At 37.0% G+C, this 22,566-nt stretch overlaps 2 protein-coding genes across 7 annotated transcripts in view; both read left to right on the plus strand.

Moving 5' to 3' along the window:
• Positions 1 to 9,200, plus strand: part of MTM1 (myotubularin 1) — a 43,820-nt gene extending 34,620 nt beyond the window's left edge. Inside the window, exons 12-15 of one of the 3 annotated variants that reach the window (XM_067304192.1) lie at positions 2,762 to 2,854; positions 3,747 to 3,860; positions 4,210 to 4,386; positions 6,812 to 9,200. In XM_067304192.1, coding sequence (XP_067160293.1) covers positions 2,762 to 2,854; positions 3,747 to 3,860; positions 4,210 to 4,386; positions 6,812 to 6,979 — 552 coding nt within the window. In that variant the 3' untranslated portion in view covers positions 6,980 to 9,200. The remainder of the gene's footprint in view (positions 1 to 2,761; positions 2,855 to 3,746; positions 3,861 to 4,209; positions 4,387 to 6,811) is intronic. The other 2 variants (XM_067304193.1, XM_067304194.1) reach the window with 2 other exon arrangements.
• Positions 9,201 to 10,192: 992 nt separating this feature from the next.
• MTMR1 (myotubularin related protein 1) overlaps positions 10,193 to 22,566 on the plus strand; it is a 39,644-nt gene continuing 27,270 nt past the window's right edge. Inside the window, exons 1-8 of one of the 4 annotated variants that reach the window (XM_067304195.1) lie at positions 10,193 to 10,311; positions 12,953 to 13,058; positions 16,299 to 16,322; positions 18,565 to 18,615; positions 19,957 to 20,032; positions 20,975 to 21,069; positions 21,289 to 21,396; positions 21,819 to 21,920. In XM_067304195.1, the coding sequence (XP_067160296.1) occupies positions 10,193 to 10,311; positions 12,953 to 13,058; positions 16,299 to 16,322; positions 18,565 to 18,615; positions 19,957 to 20,032; positions 20,975 to 21,069; positions 21,289 to 21,396; positions 21,819 to 21,920 (681 nt within the window). The remainder of the gene's footprint in view (positions 10,312 to 12,952; positions 13,059 to 16,298; positions 16,323 to 18,564; positions 18,616 to 19,956; positions 20,033 to 20,974; positions 21,070 to 21,288; positions 21,397 to 21,818; positions 21,921 to 22,566) is intronic. The other 3 variants (XM_067304198.1, XM_067304197.1, XM_067304199.1) reach the window with 3 other exon arrangements.

Below are 22,566 nucleotides of genomic sequence, written 5' to 3' on the forward strand. Positions count from 1 at the left end.
TCTCAGGCAACTATTCCAAGGGGCGAAGTAGGAAATCTAAATGAGGGCCTGGGGAGGCAGGTTGCCTTTCCAGGGAGCATGTGCTGTAATATGTAGACATACAGCGTAAGTTGGGAGTTTTACAGCGCTGGTGTTAATGCTGAACCTTGTAACCCTCAGTAAGAAGTTTTCACACCTTCAGTGGAAGTTATTTGTACAGAGAACTTTGTCCCCAGTAGAATATTCTAAAGGTACTACTTAATATTCCTAAAATCGGAAAAATAGGCAATCTGATAAAATCAGGAAATGAAAAACATATCTATGTGTGTATTTCATGCCCTATTTTACATTTATAAAAGCATCTCAGTCATTTGTAGGTTCACGTGTAGGTACTCAGCATGGTTCACTTCACCATTAAACATGTTTGTAGGCTGCGTCAGTCTTTGATCTGACATTCTAGAGTTGCTTTGAAGCTTGGAAGATTTGCATTTTGATTATGTGAATGATATCTACTGTAGTCCAGTTTTACCTATAGTGTTCTGGTAGTGATGTTTGTATACCCTTTGAAGTATTCTGCCTTGGTATAACCACAGGAAAACATCAGCCTGCCTTTTTATTCTCATTGTGTTTTATCTTGTTTTTAAAAACATTGCAGTTATAATGCAGATAAAATTAGATTGTATCACTAGGACACTTGCAGCCTAGTGATCATGTTGTGATTTGACACTAAGCTTAGATCTGTGTGTCCTTAACTATTATTAATAAACGTGAATCATCTAGAATTCTTTTTATTAAACCATGAATTTTAGTTTGAGTTATCAAAGCTGTTTTTTCTCTCTCAACAGATGTTGTTTTCCTCCTATTAGCGAGGTAGGACTTTTAGACCTCTTCCAGGTGACTAGCTCAGTCCCATGGGTTCATCTAGCAATGTAGCAGCAATAACTGATTTCAATAAGTTTCCCCCACCACCACCACCATTTGCTCTTTGAAGTAGAACTCTTTGGAAATGGCTGAAGCTATTCTCATTTAGCCATGTGCTGTGTTTTTGTGCTGTATATTTTGAGTTGATAGGTTGCTTAGCTTCTAGTGAAGATGCTTCTTTTCTGGAGTGTTCTGTAGAGGGAGAGCTGATAATGCAACCCGGAAAAATAAAACTATATGTGCTCTCCTTATGTTTGGTAGATGTTTGATAGAACTGCGTTTTTGGTATAAGAACTACCAAAAAGAACTGGCACTACCAGTAAGAGCTGGCACTTCAGTGCAGTTAGCGTTTCCGAAAACTCACCCCTCGAAACTTTTTGTTATGCCTTCCCTCAAGTGGGAGGTTACAGAAGAGCAGGATGTTTCTCCTATGTTCCATCTGGGTTAGAACAAGCTGGCCTGTAGAAGCTTCGTATTTTCAGGTTACCAGAGCTGCAATATAGGATATTGTATTTAAAAATAACTAGTAGATCTTGACCGATTAGTCTGTCCTGTCAGTGTTTTCTGTCTAATGAAGCTCATAATTAGTTTTGCTGTGGAAAAGAATTCCCTACCCCACCTTTTCTATGTATAGTGAACTTAGTGCAATATCCAGACGGTAAAATAGCTTGCTGTGTGGAATGTCATTGTTCTAATGATGAATTCTAATTTAAAAAATATTAGATATATTCCCATATATAAATGGGAAGATACTCAGATGTATACAAATCCTTAACAAGATCCTAAAACTGCTAACCGCAGTGAAGGTAGAAAGATTTTCACTCCTCAGTGAACTCAAGTAGGATTCTGCTGGCAAGTATCACTTATTTTAAACCATGAAAATTGGAGAGCAAGGAAGCCAGTTTGTATTGCCTATAGCAGTATTCTGATAATTTGCTACTGTTGACTGAATCTAGCTACAGTCCCTCACATTCTTCAGTTAGTTTTGTCGTTCAGTTCCATTATTTTAAGTTATCTTGCAAATCATTGTATGTTACAGAGAAGAGTACTGGTTTTATCATTCTTCATGTCTGTAAGATTAAGCCCACCGTCTTACAGACAGATAGACAACGTCTTAGTTCAACAGCTCTTCCTTTGTCTCCTCCAGGCAAGTATATTCAAGCAGAATTAGAGGACTTAATAGAATCCCCCCTCTCCCCAAACCTCTTATCTGTTTTGAGCTATCAAATGTGAAAGGGAAGCAAACCTCTTTTACAGACCCTACCTTTTGTCTGTGGTGGAAAATTCCTTTGATTGTTACTTAGGACTCCTCAGAGTAACACAGCTGATCCAAACTTTCTTCTAGAATGTGTGTTAGTTTTCTATCAAAAACACAAAAAATTTCTTTGAATTCAGTCACATACACTGTCTAACTCATAGTGAGTCTTCAGGTTCAAGTGTGGAGGAGGAGAGGAGAATCTATCTGGGGAGTTTGGTGATCTGGGTTTTCTGGTGGCTTAAATTACACAAGATTAAGTGTATGACTTAGCTTTTGACAGATGGATTATGTCAATATAATTCAAAATTTATCCTTGTTATTTTCAATGGTATGGATGCTTAAATGCTTCTGCTTGTCTAACTAGCACTTTTTTATAATGGGGCCAATTGTCACCTTGGGCTTTTCTGGATGTTTTTGGAATAGTTTTGCCATGGTTTTCTGCATCTGAATCTCTTTTGATTGGTGTGATAACTAATTTTGAAATCAGAAGTTTGGATTGCTCTATTACAGAAGCATTAATACTTTAGTGTAAAATAAGAAACTTTGTCTTGGCCATAAAATAGACTGTTTTGAGTAACAGGAGGCTTTATTGCTACATTTCAGAGAATAGGCCATGGTGATAAAAATCATGCCGATGCAGACAGATCGCCCATCTTTCTCCAGTATATTGATTGCGTGTGGCAGATGTCTAAACAGGTAGGTTATATCGTTCTCCAGGAGGTAATGTTGTTAGGGGATTATTGACTTCAAAACCTAGACTTTTAAAAAAATGTGTATCGCAAGAGGAGAGCGTACCTGTCTTTTTGCTCTGACACTGTAGTCAGAAGTAGCACATTCTCTTTTTAAGCATACCATCCTTCTTCACTATTTCTAAAAGTGATATGTGAGGCTTAGCCATGTTGCTTAATAACCCATCGGCCATGCATGAGGATGGGTACGTTCTAGATATGTGCCTCTCTAACGCTTTTAGAGGTGCGACCCAGCAGAATGTCTTCACAGGAATTGTGACTGATTAGCTTAGGAGGGTCTGCTTCATTTCACCATTTAGCGAAGCTGTTCCTGGAAGTACAAAGACAAGTTCTGTTTTGTCAAAGCTTGAAAAGGAAGGCTGGGAGCTCTGAAGTGCTAAGAATTAAACATTTTGTTTTCAGAAAGTAACAAAACAGAGTAGCAAACCTAGTACTTTGGGGGCTTAGAATTAGGAACTAAACCCTTATCTTCCTATATGGTATTGCAGTATTAAGAACGCAATCTGCATATGTTATTAGGGGAAGTATTCTGGCTGACTACTACAAATGGAACTGTAACCATTCAGTTTTGGCTTGGTGGGGGGAGGAAGGGGGGAATTAAAGGCAGTTAGATACAGTTTTTTGAGAGGGTGGAAATTCTTGTCAATGACTAGTTTGAGGACGTTGAACACCATGATATCTGAACATTTACATTGTTAGGCATATACATGTAAAAATATTAGCTTAAAGCTCATTTTTAGATGCATCTAGGCTTCTAAATGTTTTTTTAGCCTCTTAACTAGGGCATATGCATCTCTGTGCTTTTACAATATAAAGAAAACTTGCCTTTTTTGTGCTAGTTTCCTACAGCTTTTGAATTCAATGAGCAATTCTTGATTACAATCCTGGATCACTTGTACAGCTGCCGGTTTGGTACTTTCTTGTACAACAGTGAATCTGTTAGAGAAAAAGAGGTCAGTCAAACTACTGTTTGTTTAATTGCATTGATTGCATTGCTGTCTTGACTCCAGATGATTACAGAAAGCTTCAGTTACATTCCTTGTGCCACAATGTTTTTTATTCTGGCTTTATTCTGCTTGTGCAGCAGTTGAATGGTGATTTGTTTGGTTTTGGTAGCTTAAAGACTATGCAATCACTAAAACACTTGTCAAGAACTGTTTTTGGAATATTTCTAATACAATAACTTATCAGGCTTCTAATTGAATCAGAAGTTTATTATTTTTAGAATGCAACCATGGCTTCTGTGATGGACTTGCTAATTCTGTGCAAATATTTACAGTTTGTATTTCATTTTCATTTTAGAAAGTGACTGAGAAAACATTGTCATTGTGGTCTTTGATAAACAGTGAAAAATCTAAATTCACCAATCCTTTTTATACTAAAGAGCTAAATCGAGCACTCTATCCAGTAGCCAGTATGCGTCACCTAGAACTTTGGGTCAATTATTACATCAGATGGAACCCAAGAATTCGGCAACAAGTAAGTAAACCATCTAAAATGTATGAAAGGCTTTTAGACTTTGGAAATAGGATTTTATTTCATGACTGTAACTTGTAGGATAGTATCTGTAATCTGTTTGGGTTTCTTAATATTATATTTCTAAGGATGGGAGAAAAATGTGAAAATGATTGTTTGGTTCTGTTCTTTGACATCTCCCAACTCTCTTCTTGGAACATTGAGCTTATTTCACTGCTTAGTATGAAGTCATTTTTGAAAACTGTTTCTAGCTCCTTTCCAGGGGAAGAGAGGGGCATTTTTAAGAGCATTTAATGATACAAAAAGATGAATAACAATGCTGAGAAATAGTGATCACTGGAGAGTTAGTATTGGCATCACAAGCACGCTTGTCACATTTGCTTAGTATTTCTCCTTTTTCCAGGACAGTGTAGTCTTTTACAAATTAGGATGATCTATGCAGTATTTTTCCTTTTAAGATAAGAATCATTTGAGAATAATTTGTATTGGTAGCTTATGGCAAGATTTAAAAAAAAAAAATTTTTTTTTTTTGCTAGAACTTTGACCTAAATTGTTTACACAGATTACCCACTGGATGAAAGCTCTTATTGATAATACAAGTGGATAAGATTGGAAACCCAGAGAAGCTTTTATCAAATCACAGATAGTTCAGTTTTGTGCTTTTTAATGTTTAATTGATATACGGACACTTGATTTTTGTTAAAAACTTGCTAAAAATCTAGGCAGTGGAGCATGTAAAGATACAGTATACGAAAACTTATTTATACTTCTTAATAAGTTGTAGAGTTCTGAGTAGGAGAAGAAGAAAGAGGAGTAATTTCCTTGACAGAAACAGTGTTCACAGTCCAGCCCCTGGAATGAATCGCGAGTTATCAAGCAATGCAGTTCCTTTTCTGCAGTTGATCTCCTGTATTATTTACAAAACTCTAGAGGCTGGAAGAAAGCCAGACAGTATACTATATTTTCTTACAAGGATGTTGCCAGTTTTAATTTGAAGTTCTCATTTTAAAGTTTTTGTTGCTTGCTGTGAAAGGTGATGGCATTTTGCAAGAGGTGAAACCAAAGATTTATTTTAGAAAGTAAAGATTATAGAGCATGCAAATTAGCTATAAATCTACTTTAAAATGCTCTTCGCCATTATCCAGGAAAGGCGTTTGGCAGTAGAAGCTTCTAATTAGAAATACAAACACATTTGTTAATCTTCTGTGGCTTCTGCCAAAGGTCCTTCATTTTTCACCATTTTTACATATAAAAAAAATCAGCAAAATTTCTTCTGTTGCACATAAGTGAAGATGAAGCAGTATGTTTTTAAGTGACTGAATAGTTTGACCCATGGCCTGAAACAACTTTTTGGGATGGACCTTTCTTAGTGCTATTACTTAGAAGCATGTTGGACATCAGACTTCAGTCTAAGGAAGGATCTGGTCTGTTACTAGCAACATCATTAACCTTACATCTCTAATGATCTTACTACATTTAGTCACTGAAGCAACTACAGAAGTTGGATCCACATTCATTGCTTTCCTTAGCTAGGGCTCATATTGAAAGGTGTGCATAAGAGGCATTGGTGTACCTGGTTTGGGACTGGTAGAGGGTTTAAGTTTGCTGCTGAAACTGTACTGCTGATAAAATTGTTACAAGCACTTATCTGTGAAACAGCAGCCGCTCCTTGAGAGAAATATACAGCTGAAGGTAACTTAAGGCTCTGTATCAGTCTTGGACACTTGTAACACTTCTTCTCCATTTGTTTCATCACTCTATCTGTGAAAAGGAATCTAAGTTTAAAGTGGAAATAGTTAAGCTGCTCTTGATGTGAATAATCTTCTGAAAGCTAGGGCAGTTGACTTCTAAAGACATTCAAGTCTACTTACAGATTTTACTAATAAAAGTAGTTTTTCATTTATTTGATTTATTTGTGCATAGTTGCAAAGTTGTTATTGAAAACTGAAACACCATCAGTAAGGGAAATTACTTAATCTGAAGACATGTATTTTATCTTAGTCTGATCAGCATAGCTAAGATCACCAGTCTGGCTAAACTCTGTTTTTAGGGAAAAGATGAGACATCTAACCTCTGGAATCTAATCTGTTTCTAAGTCAAGAGGAGAAAAGCTAAAGACTGTGTGTTCATACCTCTTTTGCACAAGATATTAGGTAATAAGAGAATCTGTATGCTTCAGGAACAAGTTGTGCTGGTGGATTTTTTTGAGATAGTAAGAACTGTTTTGTGTGAAGTAAACTTTTCTTTGGATCAAGAAAATTTGAGCACAGAAGGCTCAAATATAATGCTCTTGCATTATAGAAATAGATATTTCTGTTTAGCCACCCCTTGACAGATATGTCAGAAATTGCAAATACGGGATGGAACCCTAAATGTATGGAAGTAGCTAGACTAAAGTAATAAAAGACTAATTTGGATCTCTTTCTAGCAGCCAAATCCAGTGGAACAGCGTTACATGGAGCTCCTTGCATTACGTGATGATTATATGAGGAGACTTGAAGAACTACAGATCACAAATAATTCTAAGATACCCAATTCATCAGCCTCATCAGCCTCTCCCTCGCAAATGATGTCCCAAGTACAAACGCATTTTTGAAGAAAATGTCGGCTTCTTTCTACACTGTAATAGCAAGAGGTGATTAGCATAGGCGTGTAGTATAAAGACAAATGTTTTAATGCCTTACATCGGATTGTGACATTGGGTTGTGTCCTAACACAAAATATTTTAGACTGTCTTCATTTAAGGAGGACTTCAAAGTACTCAAAACCGACTCTTTAATTACGTGCCTTTCAGAACCTGTGGATTGGGAACATTAATAACCAACTTCTAGTTATGGAGTACTTCAGAGTTATTTTGGAAAGTCTGGTACAATTAAAATTGATTTATTGTTTCTGTAATAATGCTTTAATTTATGGCACTGTTAGGTCATATTCCTGTAAGGAAATTCATGCTCAATCTTACATGTTGTGAATAAACATGCTGATGTCAATAGGAATATTCACATTGTGTAAAATTAGGTATGTCTGTGATCCTTTTAGGAATAAGGCTGTGGACCTGAGACAAAAGTAATTTATATCTTAAGATTTCAGACAGAAGTGTTCCGGTTATGTGAGGATCCCAATTTTTTCCTGTTTTAAATTAACTGAAAATATGGAAGGAATTTCTCTGATATACTTCTAATTAAACAGTTCAAATTGCTCAGTAGGTATCAATCACAGAAAAATCTAATTTTTATATTAATTTTTTTAAACATGAAAATTGAACTGGATTCTGAGAAGTCATATTTTGGTTAACTGTTGAACATTAGAGTATATTACAGGTTATCAGTGTTGGCTGTATTGGTTCTGTGGATTAATACAGAATAAGAACGGTTTTCTAAAAAAGCTTATATAATTAAAAACAGACCCATGGGGACATTGCTTAAATATCCAGCAACAGCAATTGTCTTAAAGCTTGTATATGTCTTCTAAAATTAAATGTGCCTATCTAGAGCAGCTTTTATACCAAAGTAGGCAAAAATTCTCAGTTACAGAATACTGTTGAAAATTTGTAAATGTATAGCTTACTGTTTAATGTATATTTAACTTTGGTTAATGAATTTATTAAGTATTTAAAGGGACTTCAGTATACAGGATTTACATATAGTATGTGCACTTACATTGAATCTTTCGGTGATTTCTGGCTTGAAGCCTTCATTTCAGAGGCTTTTTGTAAACCTTTCTAATTTGCTCCTTTCAGGTATTTTTTTAATAGTTGCAAGCACTTCTTATGACAGCACAAACCTTGCTACTTGATATTTAATTAATGTTTTGCATATTCTCAGAAGTTTTAATGATATTCAGGCAATCCAGGAAACTTTGCAATTCAGAATATGTAGAGGACTCTAATATTATTTTAAAGGAGATGTTTTGATGCTTGAGGCTTCGATCATTGTAAATTATTGTACATGTGGTGAGTTTTGATTTGCAAAATATAATAGGATTATGTATAAATTTAAGTTTTGTGTAAGTGTATATATAAAATAGTTTATTAGAAATTCTCCAAGTTTATAAAGTGTAAATATTTTGCATATGAAACTAAATTTAAAGCTATAGTTCCATAAAATAAGTCAAAGTTTAGGGGACATCTGAATATTTTTAGAAACAGTATTTTTTCAAAGAAATAAATATGCCACCTCTTTAATTCAGTATATACACTGAATTGCACTGTTTTTTCAGGGAAGTTCAGAACATACTGCATGTGTATTTTCTAAATACACATGGCTTATACACACTTATTTTTGTCCTCCAAATTTCATTCTCCCTTGGATGTTTTTCAGTGTGTTTCCAAAGTAACAGCATTTAATCCTGTTGTCCCAAAATCTTGGTATGTTAAAAGGGATTCATTGCATCAGATGAAGAACAATACCCAATTGATGATGGTAAACTTTAACTTTACATTTTGAAAACTATGCATACTCTGGTATATTTGCCTTCCACTTGCTTCTGGCCTATAAAGAAAGCTAATTTTATTGGAATATTTAAAGTTTCTGTATTTGAGTTGAATGCATTGGTGTCATCTCTGAGCGGTGTGGAGGAGTTGAGGAAAATCTGATAGTTTTTACTGTGTAAACGCTACATGATAGCCCATTGCATTTGAGAAAGTGTAACATTTTGGAAAGGATTTTTTTTTTCCCCACTTATTTCATTACCTGTATACTGTTCTTCATATTACCGGTTCAGCTGAATTTCATTCTTCGAAAATCTAACATAGCTATGTGTGCACTTGGATTTTTTTCAAGTCAATGAATAAAATATTTGTTTTAATCCTGTAAAAAGCAGTGATATTAATTAGAAAAACGTTGGTGTTCTTTGTGGGACTCACTACACTTAAAGTTACTGTGACGGTGGGCCTGCGCACCGCTCCCTGTTAACAGAAAGCTGTTCCTGCTGGAGCTGGCGCCTCGGGCTGGCGTCCAGCTGCGCGGACACGGCTGTGCCCTGTGGAGCCGTGCTCGTGGGTGTTGTGCAGGGCCCTTGACCGTGGTTATTCCAGGTGTGGCGGAGCACAGAGGCTGCAAAGCTGCTGAGGTTGGGGGGGGGACGGGACGGAATGGGGATGTAAAGCTTTAAATACCGGATGAGAAGTACCAGGGCAGCACTCCTTCGTGTTCCCCTTTTTTTGCATTGTTACTTCCATGGACCGAAGGCGATAACGCAGTTGTTGCACTGGGCTTTAATTACTCATTTAGAAAGGTTTTGTTGGAGGCCTTGCGTTGTATGCCTCATTCTCTCCCTCCCCCCCGCTGTCCCTCCGCGGCTGCCACCCCTTGGCTGTGCTTTTAAACTCTGCCGGCCCTTCAGGGATTATTGTTATTAGTCTAGCGTTTTGTGGTGCCCGGGGAGCCGCTGTGTGAGCGGGTCGGTGAGGGAGGGGGGCCGCGGGCAGGAATCGCGGGGCCAGTCCCGCTCCCGGGGGCTGGCGGGCGGGCACCCCGTCGCTGTAGCGGAGCAAACGGTTCCCCCGCGCCGCGCGTGGGGCCGGGGCGGGGCGGAAGCGGCCCGCGGGGGGGGCGAGGCCTGTCCCGTCCCGTCCCGTCCCGTCCCGTCCCGTCCCTCAGCGTGGGCGGCGGCGCCCGCGCCCTCCCCCGCCGCGCGGGGCCGCTGCCTCGCGCGCGGCGCCGCGGAGGCCTGTGGGTAGCGCCGCCGCCGCCAGGTGACAGCTCGGGCCGCGGCCGGGGCCCGCGCGGGCCGCGCCGGGCCGGGGCGGGCGGTTGCGGCGGGGCGGGCGAGCAGCCATCCCGGCGGCGCGGCCGGTCCCGCCGGAAGCATGGAGCGGGCGGCGGCGGCCGGGCCGGCGCTGGAGGGCGGCGGCGTGAGCCGGCGCGCCGTGCGGGCGGTGGCGGCGGCGGCGGGGTCGCGGCAGGCCAGCACGGAGACGCTGGACAGGTGAGGCGGCGCCGCGGGGGGGCGCGGGCGGGAGCGGGGCGCTTCGCTTCCCGCCTCGGCGCGCGCGGGGCGGCGGCGGCGGCGCGGCCTGGCCCGCCCGGTCCCAGTGGGGGGAGGGGGCGGCGGGAGGCCGCGGCTCCGCGCCCCTCCGCGCCTCGCTGGGCGGCGGCGGCGGCCTCCCGCCGCCTCCCGAAAGCTAAAAAACAGCGGTAAAGACGGGGCCGCCGCGGGGGCCTTCCGTGGCCCCGCCGCGAGCCTCGCTCAGCCCGTGACGCCGTTTAGTAACCGAGAGTCTGGTCTCTTTCTTTTTTTTTTAATAACCATGCAAGCAAACGGCAGATTTTTCTCTGCAAATGAAATGGTTCCTGTAAAAGTTTCCTGCTTGCGGTAGTGTGTGGGGGGGTTCTTTTTTTTTTTCTTTTCCGTGATCGGCGTCATTGTTTTCGTGAAGTCTGAGGCTGTCTTTAGGATTTTGGTTTGTTTATTTTTTTTTCAGGAGTAACTTATCTTCGTTAAGTCAAATGAGATAGTTTTCAGATTTTAAAAGTATTTTTAATTTTTTTAAGTGCGAGTGTATACTTCATCCACAGATGGATAACTCTCTTAAATCAGGCGGGTTTTACCCCAGTGGTATGCCAGTTCTTTTACAGATACGTACGTCTTCCCAGCTCAGGGAAGTCAGGTTTTCTGTTGGCTTCGGGTTGGGGGGATTTCGCCGGTAATACCTGCGCAGGAGTTTGGTACTGGGTGTTACTGCATCTAGCTCTACAGTACCTAAAGGTATCTTCTTTCTTTAGAAATTTCTCCTTGGAGACAAACTTCAGAATTTAATTTAAAAATCCTTAAACAAGGAGTAGAAGCTAACTGAATTTTCACCTAACTTAAGAAAAAAGAAAATATATTTTGCTTAAGAGTCGGTGCCACGTTCCACTCTCCATTTTTCTCTGTATTCGCTCACTTTTCTGTCAGGAGAACCCTGGTGTTTCACAAGGCTCTAGTGAAGGTGTAAATCAAATGTCTGTTTTCTGTCACTAAATTTTCTGTATTTTTGTTCCTTGCTAATGTACTTTTTCATCTTTCCTCTTAATTTTCACCTTCTCTTTCTCTCTACTTGATCTTCTTGTTATACCTTAGAAAAGTTATAATGATGGTATATTATAATATAATTTATTTATTTACCATTATGGTTGTACCAGGATAAGCTAATGTGTATGACCTTAGATAAAATAGAATGAAAAGATATTTCCCATTTCACAGATTGTAATAAGGCGTATTGGTATGAGTACACTGATCATAGGGTGTATAAGTGCATTCGCGTTAGTTCTCCTAGTCACATTAACTGTTTATCTAGTGACTCCCAGTGAAGACAAGCTATAGTAAAAATAAATCCTTTTCATAATTAAGAAGTAAATACATAGTTGGAAACAAACTTTGTTTAACCCTAAAGAGAGACAGTGGAAATTCATCAGTGTGAGGGAAGGAGAAATAAATAAGATCAGAAAAGGATTGCCCTAAACTTTTAGCTTATGCGCTCATTGGCAAAACAGGCGTGAAGGTTTCTCTAAGTGAAGCTGAACTCCAGTTCAGTGCTGACCTGAGGCTTGTGTTCAAGTGGGAATGTAATAGATATTTTAATAACAAAAAACATTTTATGAGCTGGTACTGTACAGGGTTTTGCAGGTGGGGAGAAAACTACTAAAATTTTTGTCATTAGAGTTCTTAAAGTTCTTTCGTTTCAGGTATGAATTGTTGTTTTTGCTGCACACATGATCAGCTTATACCTACCTATCCTAGCAGAGTTAACGTAGGACCAGACCTCTAGTTAAAAAGTAATTTGTCATCTTATGCCATTATCACACCCTCTTAACATCCCAGTTATACCTGTTCTGTATTGTGTGTGTTCATGGCACTGTAGTTATTCACTTCAGTGTCCCAAATGCTCCCAAGAATGTATCATCTCAAATTAATTACAAATCTGTTGTTCAGATGTATTGTCTTTAGGCTTCTTGTAAACACACCACGCTGCAGAATTCATTGCTGTGAAATGGGAAGGCCTGTCATTAAGATTATTCAGAGGTTATTTTATGAATACTGAAAGGAAATTTGGCTAAATAGAAATTGCTCTTTAGAAAACATATATTTTCTATGTATAATATTATTCATATAGAATACTTTTAAACAACACTAGAGTAGCTTACATTTTTAAAGAATAGCATAGAGTAATTTAATTTTAAAGAAGATTTCTTGACTAACAACAGTGGAAAAACTAAGGCTTTTTTACAATATTGCATGATCAAATTCATTCTGTGAATGACTTTAAGAAAAAAAAAAAGTATCAGCATTGACCAAGTTGCACTGGGTAAGGAAACCAACATTTTTATAAGTTTCTGGGATCCTAACCGCTATTCTGACCTATTGACAGCTCTATGTCTCAATAAGTTTTAGTAAAATTAAATTCTTTTCCCTAATTTGATCAGCAAAATAGTTACATTCTGCCCACTAACATCGTAAAAATCAGAAAGCTGATTTTCAGGATGTTAGTGATCATTTATGGTCTTGTTCTCTAGTTGTGCTTGGTATACTGTTGTCAGTATAAATTTTGAGTTATTGCTAAATAATTTGAAATATTTTGTTTTTCTAGCCCTACTGGATCACATGTTGAATGGTGTAAACAGCTGATAGCTGCAACCATTTCTAGTCAGATTTCAGGGTCTGTCCCATCAGAAGGAGTGTCCAGAGACTATAGGGTAAGTGACCGGAGGGGTGCAAATTGGTTTATTTATGATAAAGGCGTGAATGATCAGGAAATTCCTTGCTGCCTTGATTATCAGGTGGTAAGTACTTAAGTGGTATCTGAATGTTTCAGAACTACAACATTTCACGATGTATAGGAATCTTTTGCAACTGTTCTGTGCTTTCCTGCATACTTGGAGTAGTGGTGTTGAATAATACAGAAAAAAAAGTAACAGAGAAAATTAAGTCAGTGTTTTAAATAAAATAGCAAAAGTGAGTTGTCTTTCCTTTTCATTATTACAAAGAAGTTTTCAGTAAAATAGATTAATTGGAGGTTGAAATGTTTTCTGTATTCTGAATAACACACTAGAATTCAGCTTTTCAGATTTCACAAAAAATAAATGAGTCTGTCCTTGCTACTCTGCAAAGAACATATATGATCTTTCTTTTTTTTCTTATATAAGGGGTTTCACCAGAGACAGATGAATTAATGCCAATACCAAAGAATGTACCTTTTTCTTTCCCTCTCACCAACATTTCTGTCACTGAGAAAATGATTGTGCATTATGGTTAACCTGATAGGATTCATTATGTTTTTTATGCCTCCTCTTTCAGGCTCATTTACTGTTTTCTATATATGCAGACAGCCTACTGAACTATCAAGAGTAGAACAAAGTCAGTTTTCCTTCTCTTATAAACAGACAAAAGTCTCACCATGTACCATCCTTTTTCTTCCTAGCTTTGACATGTAGTTTTATGATCTTCATGAAAAATGGGCAAATAAAGATTGTATCTTTTTTGCTTTTAGATAGGGTATAATTATTTACTAACTCTCTCTGTGTTTAAAAAGTTTGGATGTTGTCTTGATACGGTGTATTTTAGCTTCTGTGATTGCAGGTCAAATTCAGCTCAAGCCTGAAGATGAATCCACTAAATATATTTGATCTTAGTCTGTTTAAGAATTCACCTCACAGAGCTTGTCACTATATTGGCACAGTCAGCAGCTTATGCCCATAAAAAAGGGTAGCTCTTCCATACTATGGCAGCTGAATTGCAAATGCCTGCTTCAGGTCAAGGCTAATGTCTTTGATAAAACATTGTGGGAAACCTTGCATTACAGCTGCCTATGTTGTATTTGCCCTGTAGATCAAGGACTTCATTTTAGTAAACTCTAAGTATAAGCTTGGTATTCAGTTTATTTTTTGAGTTATAATGCATTCCTCTGGAGTAGAGAGTGCTTTTTTATTCTAAATAGTCTGGTTCTCTACTCCAGACTCATCTTGGATGTTATTTAAAAGGAATAAGTCTTTTGAGGCCTAACTAAAAATTTTAACTCTATTTTATTCTCTCTTCCTTAGAAATCAAAGAAAAAGGTTGAGCCTTTTGGAGAATTAAACTTTTTATGAATAAATTGTATTTAACATCTTTCATTGGTATGATTTAAACTCCTGTGTTTGTGTATAACACCACGGAATTTTTTATCTTAGAATATTTACATTCAGGATGACTATTTTGTGATGTGTTATGCCTTAGGAAAGGGTTTCCTTTGCACTTAGCTTCTGCAGAAGTGTAGTGGTGCTATCAGTCGCTTAGTCAGTACCACTGACATGCTGGGTTTACATATTTCCAGAAAATCTCTTCAGTGCTGCACGTTCAGTGTTAAGAAAAACCACCAAGCCCTAATACTTAGGAAAGAGGGGAATGAACTTGGTTTGTCTGTAAGTGAAGAAACTCTCGGACACCAGCTAAAACTAAGAAAATTACAGGAAGATGCTAAATAAAATTTCTTGTGTTGATACTAGACTTTCAAAGATTTTAATTATTAAGCAGTTCTGTTTTCTTCTTTGAGTAAGTACTGCTAATCATGCCAAATAATATCGATTTGCATATGACTTTATGTCACAGTGAAAATACACTTGATTTCTCCTGTGATTTGGGTGATGTATCCAGTTGTATCTTGCACTTTTTGGCAGATGTGTAACGTTTATATTTATAGTTTTAATTTCTTGTGGTGTCTTACAACAATGGGAGGGATTTTTGTTTTCATCATCCCACTTAAAATATTAGTGATCAGGTTATTGGTGTTGTCAAGCATTTCAAGAAATTAATGGTGGTTCAAACTAACTTTCTTGAAAATTATTCTGCCTCTTGTTTAATATGTATGTGTGTTCTTAATATGGAAGTCTTTAACTTTATTATTAATGTGGAATTCATCCATAAAAAGTTATTCCAAAATGCCCATTTATACAGTTTGATTGGAGACATCTTTCCCTCTTGATGTACACTTGATCAATATTCTCTGTCTTGCTTACCTTTGTTTACATCAAATTGTTGCATTTAGAGAGTATCTTACAGCAACTCAGAAGCTTCAGGTGGAGCAGGATGTGTTTGCTTCTGAAATTGGTCAGGCTGTTTTGTTGCTTTCTGCTGGATTTACCAGTAACTCCTTTTTTTTTTTTTTTTTTTTTTTTTGATGTTTCAATCACTATGTTTGCAAAAACAGGTAAATATGTAGAGTCTTGTATCTCGTGGTGGCTTCTATGTTACTCGTTCCAGAAACTTAATTCACCAGAATGTATCTGGGGAGAAAAAAATCAAAAGGAAGCAAAGAGGCTGCAGATGGAATAGTCAGTGCTGAAGAACACAGAACCAGCTCCTGCTTGCTAAACTTATTGTAACATGATTTAGCTGTGAACTCTGATGTGTGTATCTTCTCTGACAGACAGCCTGAGGAAAACTCTTGAATGAAGTCTTCATATTAGTGGAAATTGCTTAGTTTATGGTAGCTGAACATAGACACCTTCAGAAAAAAAGTTGAGAAGAGTTGTAGCTATCCTTGTTTTGGCATTTTGCTCTAAAAGATACAGTGGTTATATTTCATAGCTATTGTTGCAGGCTTATTGTATTTTGCCTGGAAGGATTACCAGACTCTTCTCTTTTCACAATAGCATGTTGTAACTGCATAAAAAGATGATTAGGAATAAATTTTTCAAAAGAGCTTGACTTTTGTTTTGTTACTAAAATGAAGTGGCCAGATTGCTTTCAGAGCAAAACAATTCTGCAAATGGGAGCTACTAGATCTATGCAGGGTTTTCTTTTTTTTTCTTTCTTTTCTTTTTTTTTGGAAATCTGACTACTAATTAATATGCTTGGAAGTAGAACTCTTCTGAAAATCTGATGAAATAAGATATAGCATCTTTAACAAATCAAATCCATATGTTTTGTTGGATAACATTTTATATTTTAACTAACAGGTATACAGGAGGCCTGATATACGGGTAAGATTACCTTTGGCTAGCAGTAAACGGCCTTCTACCTGTTTGTCTTTTGTGCTGTGTGAAAGCTTGGTGTGTCAAGCATTCTTCTTTACTTCATTAATAGTTTTTATGAACCAGTCAGACCATTTTGCTATGCAGTGCAACAGCTTCTTTGCCGTAGAAATGCTTTATATACGTTAAAATATTTTCGTGAGCAGTAAAAGTCAATGTGTAAGAGAGCAATATATTTAAATTATGTTATGAATGTGCAGTACTAACTTCAGTTTTATTACATTAATTTTGACAAAATGGATGCTCACAACTGCAGCTTACATGCTTTGGACTACAGAGTACTGTATTAGCAGCTTAAATGTGTTATCTATGCTAAAGAGTATTAGTGGTAAAAACATTATGTCTTTGTCTACCCAATTTAAGTAAGATACCAATTCATGCTTGCATTTGTACATGTTTTACATTAATTGCTACAGTCCTACAGTGGAATTGAAAGTTAGGATTAGAGTTAGACACCACTGCAATGACCTACATCTTTTTAATGATTATTTTAGAGACTAGGCCTTGCGCATTGTTCATTGAAGATATAAAAAAAGGTCTGCCTTGTTTTCTTGTCCCTCTCACTTAGTATCATTTATGGAGTGAGAAATGATCTGGATAGTATTCTGACATTGTTCATGAAATGTTTCCAATGCTTTTATTCAAACAAGGACCTCTTGTTCAGTCTCAGACCAAGAGATCAAGTCTGAATGATTTCTTTTTCTAACCCGTTGTTTACATATTTGAAAATGATGTGTTCAGTCCAACCATACAAATCCACAAATTGATCTTTTTTTTAAATAGATAGCTCTTGAAATAATTGGTTTGGGCTGAGTAACAAAACTTGATTGTTTCCTTTCAGCTTTTCATAGTTCTTTATAAAGATGTCTAATCTTTGAATGATCTAATGTGCTTCTCTCTTTCATTTAATTCAAAATCTTTTGGGGTATTCTCTTGTCCTTCTTCCAGTTTTCTTCTGGGGATCACAACATCTACCTTTCTTTAATTCCAGAAACAACTTTTTTTTATGGTCTGAATTTTAAATAACTGCTGTTTTTCAGAATTCCATCAAGACCTAATTGTTAGAAGGCCTTTATCATTTGAAAATTTTGTTATTAATTATAAATTTTTATGTTTTTGTAGAATCCAAATTATCTGAAGATATCTAAAGTCATTCTTTTAACTTTTCCTCTTTTGAGGGATCTGTAGAAATACTGTAAAAAGAAAATTTGACTTTAGCAAACAATTGTATACTTAAACTGAGGCTGTCTTGCTTTAACATGAGAGGTTTATTGCATGTGGACTGGGAATAACAGAATGTCACGAATACAGCATCTTTCCAGTTAATACAGAAGGAAGACTGAAGGAAATTGTTGGCTAAATGTACTAAAACAATTACTTCATAGGAACCAGTGACATTTTTGCTTTTACCTGAAATGCATAAGGACCTTATGTTTATTAAAGAGCTTTAATTCTTTTCAGGATTTGCCCCCAATATCATACAAAAAATCAAATTAATGTAAAAATGTGAATCATTTGAATATTTTGCTGTCAGAACAGTTTTAGATTCTGTAAGGTTATTGACTAGGTTTTCAGCAGCAGCACAGAAGTTGCTGGAAAAATAGGTGAAACTATAAAACTGAGCTGAACTGAACACTGAACTGAATTAAAATGTTTTACACAATATAGCATTTTTTAAATTGTCTGAATGCTTCTATTTGACATTGAACTATCTTGTCCTTGAAAGACTGCATGAATTTTCCCCTAATGCTGCCATTGCAAGCTGTACTCAATTTCTTCTATTTATAAGCATGTGGCATACTTTGAATTCATTTTCTTTCCTGTAAGGTTGCTTGTCTGAAAAAGACAGTACATACTTTTATGTTCCTATGTGCCAACTAGCACTGACTCTTTTGTGAAAAAGGATCTAAATTTTCTATTTCACGTTCTGCCAAATAACATAAAATGGATAGTTCTCATAACTTGGAATCTTTTCTGTGGAAAGTAGTTTGTGCCAGAAGCAGAAAATGTTGAAAAACTAAACTGAAGTTGAAGTATATACTGTCTCTTTAAGGAAAGTTTTTTTGCTTTGTTTTGTTTTGTTTTTAAAAGAGAGGAATCAAAAAAGGAAAGATTTTGTCCTTTCACCTGTTGTCTGCATGTTTTTTCCTGTTACTTCTCTCTTTTCCTACTGCTGCCTCATGCAATACAGGAGATTCAGGATGGACACAATGGCTATCATTCTGAAGCAGAAGCTGATCAGGTGGCAAGTTTTACTCATCTTTCATTCGTTAACTGTATAGCAAGGTACTATATACTAGTACTTGTACAGTACATAGAAATCTTATATAACTCATTAAAGAGAACCCACAGAAGGCATTTGGTATGTTAATTGGTTATCTGCTAGGTAGGGTTTTTATATAATGTGAGGTAGTCTAGATTGTAATACTGCACTTAAGTCCCAACCTGACTGAGCACATTTGTTCCTTCTAAGTATGTAAGTATTGGCTAATTCTCTACCTGTCATCTGTGTTTGTGATTTGGTGCTAAATATAAAATTATGTTAGTTTCCAAACTAATATAAAACAAAAAATCAATTTAAATATTTCTAGAAATTATTTAATAATGAGTTTTTTTTTAAGGCAAGCAAATTCTACAAATTATTTGTTTGTAAATGAAAGCTGTAAGACAAAAGAAGAGTATTTGTTTATTATAAAATAGTCCATTACATTTACTCTCAATTCAAGATGTAAAAAATTGAAACCTTAACATCTCATCATACTGATCTGAGAGAGATCACTTTCTCACATGCTCCTTAAAAGTCCCACAACCCTTTTATTCTAAAGTCTTTAGTGTGTTGTAAATCTTAGCTGGCAACTAAGGGCCCAAAGAATCAGGCTTGTATCGTTCAGGAATGAAGCCACTTCTCTAAATGAAAGCTGATGGAACTAGCCCTTATTTTAAAATCACTATCTGTTCTTTATATTTCATTATCACCTTGTTCTTAATCGGACCTTCTGGGTCCAAAATTCCCATAATGGTCCTCTTCCATAACCTGTGGCACTCTCAGTAGGGTATTGATTCAAATAGATTATGGTGGAGTGTTTCTGATATCTTGCTATCAAAAATATGGAGTTGAAATGATAAATAAGTAAAGCTTCTGCCATGTAATTCTCAGATGAAAATATTTAAATGTTAAATATTCAACATTAAGAGTGGAAAATAATATAAGCTTCAAAATGTTCTTGAGTAGATAAAATACCCAAAATACAACCTGCATTTAGCAGAAGACTAACGTTATTAATTGCAAAATTGGGCTGATACTATTGGTCATATTTTTGTATGCTGTATATGTAGCTAGCATGTGAAACTAATTGTTGCATAAATGCTTAGTTACTAATATGTTTCTAATATGTATGTCTGTGTAATACTTAAAATATCAAGCTTTGTGTTTTTTAATATAGCACTGTTTAATACACTTGTGCTTTGGAAAAAGATACACTTGTGTTCCAGTAATCTCATAGTAAAAGCACTTTGCATCAAAATGTATCGATGTAGTACAGATGAAAAGTGAGATTTACTCATGGTTTTGGATTTCTGCCAGGCACTGCGGGATGGAAACAAACTAGCACAGATGGAAGAGGCTCCACTTTTTCCTGGAGAATCAATCAAAGTTATTGGTAAGCATATTATTGAGTCCTACACTGAATACTATTGAATCATTAATTTATTTATTCATAAATAAGACATTATTTATTCATAATTGTGCATTATTTACTGTTGAGTTGTGTTACTTTAGTTTTTAATGCCACTTTGGACTAGCAGATTTGATGTGGATTTCTTTTCTTTGTCTTTTAATCCAAATGTGAGCCTGAAAGGTAAATCAATTGACTTGCTCCATATAGACAGATTAATTATTTTCAAGGGATAGTTTGTTCCATATAGACAAATTAATCATGTGGTTTGTATTTATGCGAGGGGTTTGCCAAGGGTTCTCCATAGATTCAAGAACTTTAAAATTGTGATAGCAAAGAGGATGAAGTTATGTAAAACTAAGTATCCAGTTCGTAATGGGATCTTTTTCACTTTGGTCTGTGGTGGCAAACTGTGTGTTAGCAGCACAGTACTTGGCTAGAGAAGAATAGTAACACTTTCAAACAAATTGAAATTGAAGATATGGGCATATTGCTGAGTTACTCTGAGGTCAGCTGCATACTCTTCAATAATTAGCCATTTGCATGCTCTCTCCCAGAGGTGAGGGCAGGGTGCTTTACACCTCAGGGAAGGGACCAGAGCTGCCTGCAGCCAAGAATGCCGGCAGGGTGCCAGACTTCTTTGTTACTTGCCTGTCCTTACAGCAGTGCACACTTTCCGAGCCCAGTCCGAACTGCTCAGTAGTTTCCAAGCAGCAGTGGGGCTGAGGAATTTGATTATTTTCATTGTGGAGATAAAGACAGCTCTTTCAGTACTAAAAGCACTTGAAGAATATACTTTTGTATACAGTCCAGTATCAAAATCCTGTGGTAATATGGGCCTGCAGAAATTCTCGTTATTTTTAATAGATTTTTATGGAACAAATATCTGTAATAGTAAAACAAAGCTTTGATTGGTCTGTTTTCCAGCTAAAGATGTTATGTATATCTGTCCATTTATGGGAGCAGTCAGTGGCACACTGACAGTGACGGACTTCAGAATGTATATCAAAAGTGTTGAAAGGGTAAGACTTCACTATCTATCTACATATTTCTTCCAGGCAGAAATTTTGCTGAAGTGGATTTCAGAAATGCCACAAATTTGGTATAAATGGAGTATGACATTCCACAGAAGTCTTATTAAACAGGAATTATAGATGAGACTAGTGGAACACATGCAAATAATAGTAGGTTGTGTTTCTCCTAATGTAACTAAATTAATTTATTTTATGCTTAAATTTCAGGATCCACCTTTTGTTGTTGATGTCCCCCTTGGAGTAATAAGCAGAGTTGAAAAAATTGGAGTACAAAGCCATGGGGACAACTCATGTGGTATAGAAATAGTTTGCAAGGTATGGCATGGTACAAATCCATTAATTTTGATTTCATTTTTATTTGATCCAAGTATTTTGATTTCATGTTTGTTTTAGAGGCCTGCATGCCTATGTGCTGTTTTTCTGTCTGCTCTGGTCCCTGTTTTGAATCCTACTTCATTTAGATAACATATTTCAATTCCTCTTGTGATACTATGCAGTATTAAACACTTCTGCTTTTTGTCACAAGAGGGAATTGAAAGGAAGAATGGCTATTTTTACGGTATCTAGGGACTTCAGTAACAATCCCAGTCATCTGATACAAACACTTAACTCTGTTCTAATGTGGGCTAGATGATATCAGTTATTTAGTGTTATATGTATGCTTTCCTCCAGCCATATTCTGCTTTTTTTATTATTTTATTATCATAGGGTAAAATAATGTGACTTATTTTTGACAGGATATGAGAAACTTGCGGCTTGCCTATAAACAGGAAGAGCAGAATAGATTGGAGATTTTTGAAAACCTTGTAACACGCGCATTTCCTGTTTCTAATGGGCTGGTAAGTCTTAAGATGTAAGGCTGTCTGCGTCTGTCCTCTTTTTGGAAAGCGTAGGTGGAGAAATAAAAGCACCATGTAACAAACATTAAAATGTCGATTCATAAAATACATTATGAAGCAGGCAAGCTACTCTGACCCTATTTCCTTTTTGTATTAATTTATAAGACATTATGCTGCGTCCTGCTGTCCCTAAAGTTAGCTAATTTATACATAACCCTTGAGATTTAGATTTGCCTAATGTTGCTGATTTAAAATATACATATATATAGAGAGAGAGACAGACAGACTTATTTTCTGCAGTAGATAATTCAGTCTAGAGGTTCACTGCCTAAAAAATGAATAGGTACAATCAGTCTTACTAGTTAGCTACGAAATGCTATTTTGTTATGTTTGTCTGGGGAAGGAACTGGTTGGGAGGCAGGAGACCAGCCTTCTCATCCTGACTCTGCCATTGATCTGTTCTGTGATCCCAGGCAAATAACTACCTCTCAGTGCCTCTGTTCCCGTTCCTTGGTTTTGTTAATTAGATAGCATAGCATTAGATAGATATGTTAATTAGATAGCATTGAAAGAAGAAACTGTCCTTTGTTTATGTCCTAGCACAGTGTTGCCCAGTCTTGATAGGAAAGCTTAGGTCTAATGTTAA

Source organism: Apteryx mantelli, chromosome 13 (genome assembly GCF_036417845.1).
Source record: "Apteryx mantelli isolate bAptMan1 chromosome 13, bAptMan1.hap1, whole genome shotgun sequence".
NCBI classification, from domain to species: Eukaryota; Metazoa; Chordata; class Aves; order Apterygiformes; family Apterygidae; genus Apteryx; species Apteryx mantelli.